Here is an 11,529-nt window from a genome sequence, read left to right as displayed (position 1 = left end):
CCTGGTTCAGGTGGGTGTTTTTGTTCTGTGGGGGGGAATGAAATGCAGACAAACTGAGTAGCTCTTTCTGCTGGACTCCTTATAAAAAAGCGTCAGAAAGCATGAGAAAAAAACAACTTTATTTAAACTTTTAAATTGAGTTAGAAAAACAAAGCATGTGGTCTTTCAATTCTAGTGTTTCACGTATGAAAGTAAAAAAAAAAACCAATCACGTCTTAAAATGATTAAAATACAACACAAAATGAACAACACAAAAAAAAGCTTGCAGTTTTCATAAAACAATTGAATCATTCTACAGTCCATCATCATCTGCTGGTACGGAAATCTACCAAAAAGCACAACCTCGCTCCGGAAGGTAAAAACTGGGATGCAGTTTAGTGTTTTGAAGGACATCTAAAGCAAAGTCCATCCATATTGACCCCTCTTCTACCCCCAACAAAGAGCCCAAGTGGTTTCCTTCTGGCTTCCACCTAATTCTCCCCTCAGCTACAAATACACAAGTTTTAACTGAAGTTTTTTTATGTTTTTCTTTCATAAAAGCTGAAGTAAGATGGAAACAATGAACCATATGGTTCAATACACCTGCAATATGTAACTCTTATGCACCTCATGTACTTTGCCGCTCATGCCCTGTATTTTTTATGGTAATATGACCTTATTTGGTTTCATTTCTCTTCTTTAAATGTGTTATATCACTAGAATTGTTTTCATGTTGTCTGCTGAAAACCCGATACCCCTAATGGGAGTTTTAATGAAGTGAAATTGATGTTGAAAATACAAACATAACACTGTTGTTATTTTATTTAAAAAGACCCAAGTAAAAATGTAGAAGTATGAAAAACTATGTATGCTCTATGGTTTTGGAGCTTTCAGAAACATATTTAGCAGAAATAAAAATGGTTGTTTTGTGTTTGACTTTATCCCTCTGCTCTTCTGCAGTGCATTTTGCTGCAGTGCCTCAGATTATTGTCCTGCTGCACGACCCAAACTTTATTTATCAGATGGATAGTTTCACATTTGACTCTAGACAAGTCCAAGCTGTCCAGGTCCTGTGGCCACAAAACAAACTCAAATCATCACCCTCCCACCTCCATGCTTGACAGCTGGTGCAGGTCAGGCTGACACGTGATACGCTGCTTGTGTTTCCAGTTTTGTCGGTGACGTTTTATGTTGGTGTTTATATTGTAAAGGTTCTTATGGTTTTTTTTTATCTCCTCTTCCTCTTTTGTCTTCTTTGAAAAGCTACAAGTTAGCTTCATGCTATATACTGTTTATACTGTTTATGTAAAAGGTCATTTTCACTTTATTTCTGATGTTTCTGCGCATTTTATCCAGGATAAAAACATCTTCACTGCAACTTTTAACCAATCTTACTTAGAAAGATTTTAATTTAATTTATTATTTTATTGTAATTTTTGCTACCTGTGCTTTCATTTCTTCACATCTGCAATGCTTTGAATTGTTTTTGTAAAGCACTTTGAATTTGTGTGCTGTACAAATAAACCTGCCTTGCCACTGATCAATAAATAATCAAATATATTGACTTTGACCAAAAGTGATGTTCAACAGAATTATTAAAAAAAATAAACTAATGCAGGAGTGTCCAAATTCAGTCCTCCAAAAACCGCAAGTTTAAAAAAAAAACTTGTAAAAAGGTAACACTGGGGTCAGTGCCACTCCCGCTTTCTGCAGATCGATAAAATTGGGACCCCCAACGAAGGGTCTTAAACACATCAGGACCGTTTTGGGCCCGATGTTCAGCCACCCTCCACAGTTTGGATGATGGCCGTCGAGGACCGGAGCTGGGCATCCCTGAACTAATGAAACAGGTCTGGACAAACCAGATGGCACCTTTAAGGTAATATTTTGTTCTGCAACTATCACCAAACTGCTCCGGTTGTCTCAGGTTTAAAGGGAACCGTCTCCAGACAGCATGTTTCAGCTTCATCCACAGATGATCAATACATTTTAGAGCAGGGGTCACAGAAGGCCTCAGTAGTCCAATGTTCTGCTCTTAGCCATTCTGGGGTGTTTTGGTCTTTATCCTGTTGGAAGACCCATGAACTCTGACTGAAACCCTGTTTTCTGACACTACGCAGCTCCAGTGTTGACATTTCATGACACCCGGCACAGATTTCAGACAGATCCAGCGAAGCAGCAGGACACAACCGAGCCTCCTGCATGTTTCTCAGTGTTCTTGTCTTGATGATCTTCCTATTTGCGTCTGTGATGTGCCACCTGAAAAGCTTCTGGAAGCTTTATGGTTTTGTCAATATGCAATGTGTCGAATTCCAGTCTGGCTTATTTACGATTAGCTTTTGATTAGCTGTGTATGGTGTGATCTGTCACTGATGTGGAGGTTTGGAGGTTGTTGTGGTCTCCATGGTTGTCATTTGTGTTTTCTGTCTGTTGAATGTGTCATTACCTCCACCAAGGAGGTTTTTACCGGTGTTTGTTTGTTTGTGTTCAAGATAACTCAAAAAGTTATGGATGGATTTTTATGACATTTTCAGGAGTTGTTGGAAATGTGAAGATGAAGAACTGATTTAATTCTGGATCACTGTTTGTATCCAGGAATTTTTTAAAGGATTCTTGGCAGCGGTTTGGACTCTGCAAGCGTTTTTCTAGTTAGTTTTCTTCTTGAAGCCACGTCTTATCAGTTTCATGTTATGTCAGGGACCATTGTGGGTTTTCCTTTCATTGCCAGCATTTTGTCCATGTCAGTAACTGTTGCTAGCTGAGTAAACAGTCTGCAAATGATCCTACAACTCTTAAAATAATCTCTGTACTTTACTGAGTTCTTGTTCAATTATATAACAATGTAAAATGTGGTTTATGGGTTTTTATTTATGGTTTTATTTACTTTCGAGACCTAAAGAGAGTTTTTTTTGTCTTTATTTACAGATACATGAGTCCTGAAAACTAAAACTGGGTGTTTCTTTTCAGACAACAGTAAATCACGGTGAAATGTTTCTCACCTCTAGTTCTTCATTTTGTTTCTGCAGATCTTCTAATATCATCTGCAGCTCTTCCTCATCCTCACTCTCGCTCTCGCTGTCGGACGAATATTCCTCCGTTTCGCTGCGGCCCTGCTGCCGACTGTTGAGGAATACAATACAGCTGGGGGTGTGCAGTCCACAACGACAATGATTAATGAGCATCAAGTTCAGCTTTTCCTCTTACCTCTGTATATCTGCAATCTCCGCACGAAGCCGCTCGATTTCTTCCTTCTCCGTAGCAATCTGTCTCCGCAGCACCTGCTCAAGAGAAATCAGCTCTTCCTGCTCTGTAAGGATCTCGTTTTCCTGGTGACCCAGAAGACATGGAGATGGGAAATGTATGATAAGAGTAAAACAAGACTCATTTTACACCTAATGTTTACTGTAATTTTGTTTGTCTGTGTGTATCAAAGTGATTTATGACTCACCTGTGCTAAAAGTAAGTTGATGACTTCCTCTTCGTTCTCAGTCATTTCCTCTTTTGAGACGTCTTCCTTTGACAAGCTGGCTATCTCCTGAGCTATCTTACTCTCACACTCCTGAAGCCACACACAGAGAAGATACACGGATAAACTGCCATGAAAACTATCCCTTTAAGAAATAAGTAAACGCTCGGTGGGAAAACTTACCTGACGTTTTGCCTCCCTCAGCTTGCGTTTGAGAGCAGTCAGGATTCTCTGGACCTCCCAGAGTCGCTCCTCTTTGGACAAGTCCTTCACACCTGCCTGCAGGTCTCTGTGCAGGCAGTTCAGCAGGAACTCCTAAACACAAACGCCTTCATATCATCCGTTCAAATGTAACAATTGGCTTATTAAAATGCTGGAAAAGTTACAAACAAACCTGAATATCCTTCAAACAGATTATGAGATGAGCAAAAATGCCATGTCAGTATTAAAATATTACTTTCCCTTTTTAAGAGTCAGGAAATGAATTTTGTTTAATTTATTCCTCGTAGTCAGATTGATGCTGAGCTTTGTGTAAGTTAGCTATGCCCGTGTGAGTATTCATACTTCTGCTATGCGTCTGGGTCAGTTTTAGAAAAAACACATTTACTTCCCTCAAACACGCTTTCTGCACCATCACTCCTATTTGTAATAAGAGAAGTCAGACTAATGCCCAAAACCCTGCGCGACCTTGTTGAGTTACAGTTTCATATATATATATAGCATGTTATTTTCACATAAAAACTCACATTAAAACTAACAAAGGCTGCACTGTGTTTAAAAACAGGACAGGAGAACTTAGTTCAATCTGCGGCTTGAGTTGCTCTTAGCTGTTTTCTCTACATTTAGCTTTAATGCTTTGAAAAGAATGACTTATTATCTTCGCTAAAACCATGATGGAGAAAAGTTTGGACATTGTTTGTATTTATTTAATAAATACAATCTGTGAACAGCTTATTACAAGCTGAATGAGCCCACTGCGGCTCTGTGTGTGACTGCGACTGCTGCAGTTCAGACTTGTGCTGTGTTGAAAATGACAGATTTTTATCAGGGTCTGAGCCTGGCGTGATGAAACTACTGCAAGATAGTAAAGAGGAAATTAAGTGTATGAGCATCGAACTAATTTACATCGACTGATGGAGCTTTTAGATGAGATATAAGCAGCAGAAATTGTGATTATTCTTCTAGCATTATGACAACAAATCAGACCGCTGAAGCCTGTTGCATTTTTTTTGTGCCACGAGTGAATTATATGTTTGAGAAAAGCAGTATGTTGTGCAAACATATACTAAGTAGACCAACCGTAGTCATTACACTCTGCGTTGCTACAGTATGTGCTTACACGTCAGTAAAGGTACACACGTCAGCTACAGGAATACCACCACGCAGCTCTACGTTAGTCTGTCAAAGCATTAAGTCAGCTTTAGCTGCATTTATTGAAATGTTTTACAACCTTTCTAACCATAAAACACTTTCTTAAAAATGTTTACATTTTTCTTTTTCAGTTTTTAATGTTTCAGCTGCAAAAATTAAAAAAACACAAATAATCAGTTGACAAATTAGATTAATTATTTAGTACTGTTTTGACAGAAACTGTGGTGTAATCTGGTTTTAAATTTGGGCAAAAACTGAGTGCTGTAAAACTTCAAAACAAAGATTAAAAACATGTGCAGCTTGCAGTATGAAACTCACTCAACTCCGTGATTGCATTTCTGTTATTTAAGACTCTAAACCCTGATTGATAATGATAATGATTAATCATCTGCCTATGTGGAAAAGATTTAGAAATATGTTGGAACATTACATGCTGCAGCTGATTTGGATAGATAGCAGAAAAATACTGAGATTCTCACAATTGAGCAGCTAAAACCAGCAAATCTTAGTCACTGGTGCTGGACATGTTTCTTCTGTTTAACCCTCTGGGGACCAAGGGTATTTTAGAGACTTTTCTTTAGTTTAAATGCTAATAAACACCACCTTTCAATGCCCCACAATGTCCTATACCTTGTTTTTTTATTTTGAATTGAAATATCATAAACTGCTATGTAAATGAGGCTCCTTTGCTTGAAATAAAGAGTATTATAATTTTGAAGCATGACTAAAGATACTGAAGGGGACTGAAGCACAGCAGCTTTCCTAAATTACTGTCAGCTGCACACACTGTATCTGTTACCGAGTTATACATCTGTTACGACGCCGTCGTGCCGTTTATGTTGAAATAAACTACTTGAGTAATGCAAATGTTTGTTTGAGTAATTACCCATGGTATGCGTGTGTAAAAGCTGTTTTCATAATTTATCAGCCTTGTAAATACAGAAGGCAGCTATCCGACTGCTAATGACACCGATGCATAGTGATTGACACTGTTTGGAGGCGTTTCCTGAGGCATCATCGGCTCTGATTGGACAAACACGTGTCATGCGCCAAAGACAAAGGCTCTGATTGGAACACCTATTTTGACACAACACTGTATCACCTATGAATGGGCTACAGTGATGCTGGAACTACCGTCTGACAGCCCGGAGTCTCCCGATTAAGAGGGAAAAAAAAGTAAGTTTCTATATTTTATGGTTCGACAGCTATGCTCGATTAACACAACATGGTCCCTGTCATTGCTGATGATGCCGGCGTCCCCAGAGTGTTAAGATGCTCAAGGCGGCAGCAGGAGTTACCTGTCGCCTGATCTCCTCTTTGATGCTCTCCTGTGTCTCAGGCAGAGCCGGCATGGTCGCCACGTTGGACCAGCGGAGCGGTCGCACCACCGGCTTCAGGACGACATCTCCAAACAGCTCCTTCACGTGGGTGAAGAAAATGTAGAGGACACGATTTCCAATCTGAAAGCAATACAACCAAACGATTAGCACAAAGAACACAGACGGGCTACATCTACCCTTCAAATGAACCCCTGCCTCTAGTTTCCCCCACAACACAAATTCCTGCATATTTACTTGGCCTCATTATACAGATCCTGGATTCCACTCATTAATTGGGAGCCATGTTTTTTTAAACAGTGTTGTGGCTACTATTGATGATGGTTCAGAGAAAGTAGAGCAGCCACAGATATAACTCCTGTGGGGATAAATTAGCTTCACTGAACTGGGCCAGAGGTTCAGATATGAACTGTTTGATCCAATAAGAACGCGTTTGGCTTGTTACTAGGGAGACTACTGAAGTATAACCAAAGCCCCTACATTTCTTTCTAATGTTTAGTTTGCCTGTTATTGACTAAAGCCCCCTCTGACCTGTATGGTGGGGTTGAGGACAATGGAAATATTCTGAATGTTCATCTTGGTGTCCGCCTCCCTTGCGATGACGTGGTCCATGTGTGTCACAAGCCAGGAAAGAAGAAGTCGGCTCTCTGGCGATACTTCGGCCAGCAGCCTCTGGAACTCCGTCACCTTCTCGGCTTCGACCTGCCGGCCGCAGGCGTCCTCGAACCGCTGGCCCAGGTCGCGACCTAGCAGGTTCTCTGGCAGCTCGCGGAGGTACTGCTTCAGCAGGCTGGCAACTGTGTGAGGGTCGTACTCCTCCAGGCAGGGGCACTCCTCACGGTCGTACGATGCTTTCAGCTCATCCACCTTGGACTTCATGCCTGATTGCAAGAGAAGAGAATTGCTGAGATGTTTGGCTTTTTTTTACACACCCTCCCTCACAAGATGAAGTGAAAATATGACGTTTGATACCTGAGACCCGGTAGATGCCCTCACACTTCATGCCATAATTTTCAATATAATCCACACATTCTCTGAAGATGGCCGGCAGCTGGATGCCGTCATACAGAGACGTCCTCTTCACAGCTTCAGTCAAAGGAGCCCCAAAGATGGGCCTGAAAGTTGGGATCTCCACTGGGACTGGCTCTGCCTCTGTCGTAGGCTTCTTCTTCTTCTTCTTCTCCTTCCACTGTTTGACCACATCCGCAGCTGTCAGGTCCTTTGACTTCTTATCTTTAGCCTTGTCCTCTTTGGGGCCCTTCTCCTTCACCTTGAAGTCCTTCTCTTTCTTCTTGGAGAAGCTTGGCTTCTTGAACACGTGGATTCCCTTGGAGCGCTTCATCTTGGAAGGACTCTCTGCTTCATCTGCTGAACTGTCCTCCTGGAAAGCAGCGTATCCCTCCGCTGAGAGGAGAAAAAAAAGAAAAGAAAAGAAATAGGGTAAAATCTGAGGGGAGAAAAACCCCTGTCTTATCTCCCTCCTACGACAGAACCATGGCAGCAGTGGAACAGAAACAGGATGAGAGATGCGTGTAAGAGAGAAGATAGCAAAGGAGGGGCAGAATGGGGACTTAAAAAGAGGTCAGTCACTATTTTAGCATAGCTCCCACAGCAACTTACACCTCTCCTCTTCAGAGCAGCCACAGCTTTAAGTCGTCTTCCTCAAAGCAAGAAAGCGCAACCCAAAAACAGCAAGTGGCCTCTTTCAAATTAAATGCCCGATAATTGTATCTGCTCTGGGTTTCCCCCCCTCACAATGAGGTCTGTGTATCAGGCACACCTTTACTGGGCTCTGTGGGTGTGCCCTCAAACTGTCCATCTCTTCCTCTCTCCCACAGTACACTAGTATGGGAGCTAAATACAGACATGGAAAAATCAGGATGCAAAGTGGACAACGGTGAAAAACACTCCCCCGACAACAAGCTGAAACAGGATGGAAAAGTGGGAGGTTTCTTCAGAAATGACACCAGAGAGTCCACTTAGTCAGGTGTTCAGTCATCACTTCTCTAAAATGCTGCTTACTGGTCTACACTGGATGACCTGTAAGTATTGGTAGTTTCCAGATGCGGTTATTAAACCTTCTAGTCAACAAACAACATCTAATCTTTATAAACTACAAAACCATCGCCTTAAAAATGTTCACTGCATCTATTAAGTGATTTTTAATTTCTCAGTGAATGTACATTAGCGTGTATTATGCAATTTAATAGTATGTATGCAAAAATCTTTTTATACTTATGATTAAATGTAAGCATACAACAGCAGAAACTGGAACACAAAGGTGCTTTTTGTGGTGGCTGCTTTATATGCAACCGTGGAGCTCTTCTAGCATCTCCTAATCCCACCAAAAACATACGAACATCTTCCTACGAGGAGACTTTTTATTATATTTGACAACATCATTCGCAGTCATCCCCAAAGTATTTAGATGAGAAGTTCTGCAGGGATCCGATACACAAATAATAATCTAATAGACCCAGACAAAGTAAAGCACCACTTATTAGATCAGAAATATTGGGCTAATAAACTAGAAACGTTTCTCTCAAATAATCGACTTTGTTCCTCAACATTGTCTGGGCAAATATGACAAAGATCCCAACATGGAACCGTAATTCCAATTTGTTTTGAACAACTGGGCATCCACTTTTTTCTACAGATCTGATAAATCCTTGTCTGGACCAAAAGGGATGGTTGCAATAAGATGGTGTTAAAAGAGCAGCAGTGGAGAACAATGAAGGAAAAAGGCTAAAAAGGTTTACTTCTAGTTTCATTCCACTTTTTTTTAAACACATGATTAGAGGCCATTACAACTATTGCAGTTAGTTCATCCATGATCAAGAAAACGTGCATAAATATGATGAGTCATTTTTCTGTTTGTCCATTGATTCTTGTTATGTCATGCTCTTCAGCCCTTTTTTAACAGCAAACCTGATTTCACTCAGCATTTCTGTTATAAAGGGAATCTGAACTTGAAATCTGAAATCATTTGCAACTGTGTGCTGTCTTTTAATCAATGTGAATCTGACAAAAAATAGATTTTGATTTGCCGTTCTAACGCGGCACAAGTGTGGTCCAAAGCTCAAATATGTCAAGTGTGGCATACCTCAACAGTGAAATGCTTACTGTGCATGCCACATCCCAGATTAAACTCCAGCCTGGGGTATTGCATGTCACATCGCCTATCTCACCTTGACTCCTGTCTTGCTCTTTACTCTTTATTGTGCCATAAACAGAAAAATGTCAGTAAGTAAAACAGTTCTTACTCCTTTTCTCCTTTTTCTTGAACTTGTTCTTCTTCTTGCTGTGCTCTTTGTCGTCATCTGAGACGTAGGTGTCAGGTGGCTCATGGTGATGTCCATCATGAGGCGGTGATGGTTCACCTGTGCGATATAACCCAGGGAACTTAGTGGGACTTATCTCCTCGGAGCTGGGGGTGCGGGTTGCGCCCCCTGGGTGCTCGGCCCTGCGCTGTTCTGCAGGGCTGCTGCTCGGGGGCAGGAAGCACTCAGTCATGGCTTCTCTGGCCTTATCGTTCCTCTGACTAGCACATCACCTCCCCATCATACCTGCAGCAGGAAGACATATACAAGTAATAATTTTACCAATGTAACTAAACAAAGTATGTTTTTATTATTGGTGGGAAATCTAATCAGAACGAAAGCATATCGTCACAGCCCTCTTATTTGTTAGGTTGTTGTGTACATATAAGGGCTAAGGTGGACACAGTGTGGAACTTAAATGCAAACTGGTCCAAATGCAGTAGATGCAGTTTTCTTCATGCTCTTTAAAGCAAAATTATGTATCTTTTAGCATGAGCTAATATGTAAAAAAAAGTGTTAATTTTTTCATATGTTCTTATCAATAACGCTTTGAATAGAATAACTGAACTTTTTTGCAATAACTTCTTTTTCTAAGTTCCAGCAGGTGCCCAGTGCAAAATAAATAAACAAAACTTGCACCATGCAAGTATATTCTGCGATCGTCACTCTTAAAGTGAAATTATAATCCTTTGTACTTGTATATTTAAAAAAATAGCTGCTTTAAAAGGACAACTGCAGCAGTGATCTACACCCACCAGATGGGGCTTCTGGCATTCAAACATCACGTCCTCCACATCATCATTTTAACAGGTTTATTCGGACAAAAACAAAACCTCTTCATGAACCACAGAAACAGTGATGCTTCTCATTCTCTTAGAGTAGATTTGTAGATAATGTTCAGGTGGTCACGTGGATTAGTTGAGCTTAAATCAAGCAGAAAACGGAACCTGAGCATGTTTTAGGAAGCAAATCTTTTTACATCAAAGCAAATGTGGGTTTATGTGTAAATACAATGGTTTACTGAAAAACTGTAAAACGGACACCAGTTTATATGTACCAGTGTTATAACCAAAGTCATTCAGGGTTGAGCAGTTTTTACTTTAAAGATAAGCTATAATACCTTTTATAAAATAGAAAATAGCTATGATACATTGTGTAAACATAAACTTATTGCTCAACAACACTGTCTTAACAAAACCTTGGGGATTAGTAAACATTTTTCTTGTCAGCCTGACATTTTAATCTTCACGTCTGGGGTAGATTAACTTCATAATTTCACTAACATTTCCCGTTTGTTTAAGAAAACTAACTAAAAATATAAAAGTCGCATATAATCAGATTTGAAACATTTAGGTAGGTGTCTACATTAAATAATGTCAGAGAAAATACATTAATATTGTGAAAATATAAAAGCTGTCTTCTGAATGGAGGGGCCCATCTGCTAGCTACCAAACAGCTAAGCTAGCTGATGGACCATACTGTCCGTCACGATAACTGATTGGTCTAAATAAAAACTGACTATATAAATGTGATCTACCAAGAAACTAAAGTATATTTATGTCCACAGTACAGTCACAGAAAGAGCAAAACATAAATGGCAAGAAACTTTACCAAGTACTATCCAGTTCGTTCAGTTTTACGCAGTGCTGCTTCCGGTTGTCCGTAAACTAAATAAACCCCTTTGTGCCTGCGTGCTCACAGGAGTGCATGATGGGAAACGTAGTTTAAAAACAGAGGTTCCACCCGTAGCGTTATGTTTTTGTTTTTTGTTTTTTTTTTTTGTTTTATTTTGTTTTAACAAGTATTTGTATGAGAATGCAGAAGAGAATCTGAAATACTTCAGGAAAGGCTTAAACTACAGTAACATGAAGTACACTTCTGTGACCAAAGAAGTGGTGGAAACATATCAAATATATTTTGTAGTTTCTTGTCTTTCTTTCTTTTCTTTTCTTTCTTTCTCTCTTTTTTTTTTTTTTTAGCTTTTACCAGTCCTTTATTGTAACTTTTGATTCACATTACATCAGGTGTTTCCAGTCTTTTTAGTTCTACATTTCAG

At 40.0% G+C, this 11,529-nt stretch overlaps 1 protein-coding gene across 1 annotated transcript in view; it reads right to left on the bottom strand.

Moving 5' to 3' along the window:
* The window catches only part of ralbp1 (ralA binding protein 1), an 11,683-nt gene extending 548 nt beyond the window's left edge, over window positions 1–11,135 (bottom strand). Inside the window, exons 1-10 of the mRNA XM_079243100.1 lie at window positions 11,085–11,135; window positions 9,417–9,719; window positions 7,126–7,557; window positions 6,685–7,034; window positions 6,115–6,276; window positions 3,629–3,760; window positions 3,428–3,538; window positions 3,184–3,305; window positions 2,979–3,099; window positions 1–25 (exon numbers count right to left, since the gene is read on the bottom strand). The exon at window positions 1–25 is cut by the window's left edge and continues 548 nt beyond it. Of these exons, the coding sequence (XP_079099226.1) occupies window positions 1–25; window positions 2,979–3,099; window positions 3,184–3,305; window positions 3,428–3,538; window positions 3,629–3,760; window positions 6,115–6,276; window positions 6,685–7,034; window positions 7,126–7,557; window positions 9,417–9,666 (1,705 nt within the window). The 5' untranslated portion in view covers window positions 9,667–9,719; window positions 11,085–11,135. The remainder of the gene's footprint in view (window positions 26–2,978; window positions 3,100–3,183; window positions 3,306–3,427; window positions 3,539–3,628; window positions 3,761–6,114; window positions 6,277–6,684; window positions 7,035–7,125; window positions 7,558–9,416; window positions 9,720–11,084) is intronic.
* Between the last annotated feature and the right edge of the window lie 394 nt (window positions 11,136–11,529).

This window comes from Telmatherina bonti (genome assembly GCF_933228915.1).
Source record: "Telmatherina bonti genome assembly, chromosome: 7".
NCBI lineage: Eukaryota > Metazoa > Chordata > Actinopteri > Atheriniformes > Telmatherinidae > Telmatherina > Telmatherina bonti.
Note: the sequence above shows the minus strand (reverse complement) of the source record. Positions and strands in the feature narration are given on the sequence as shown.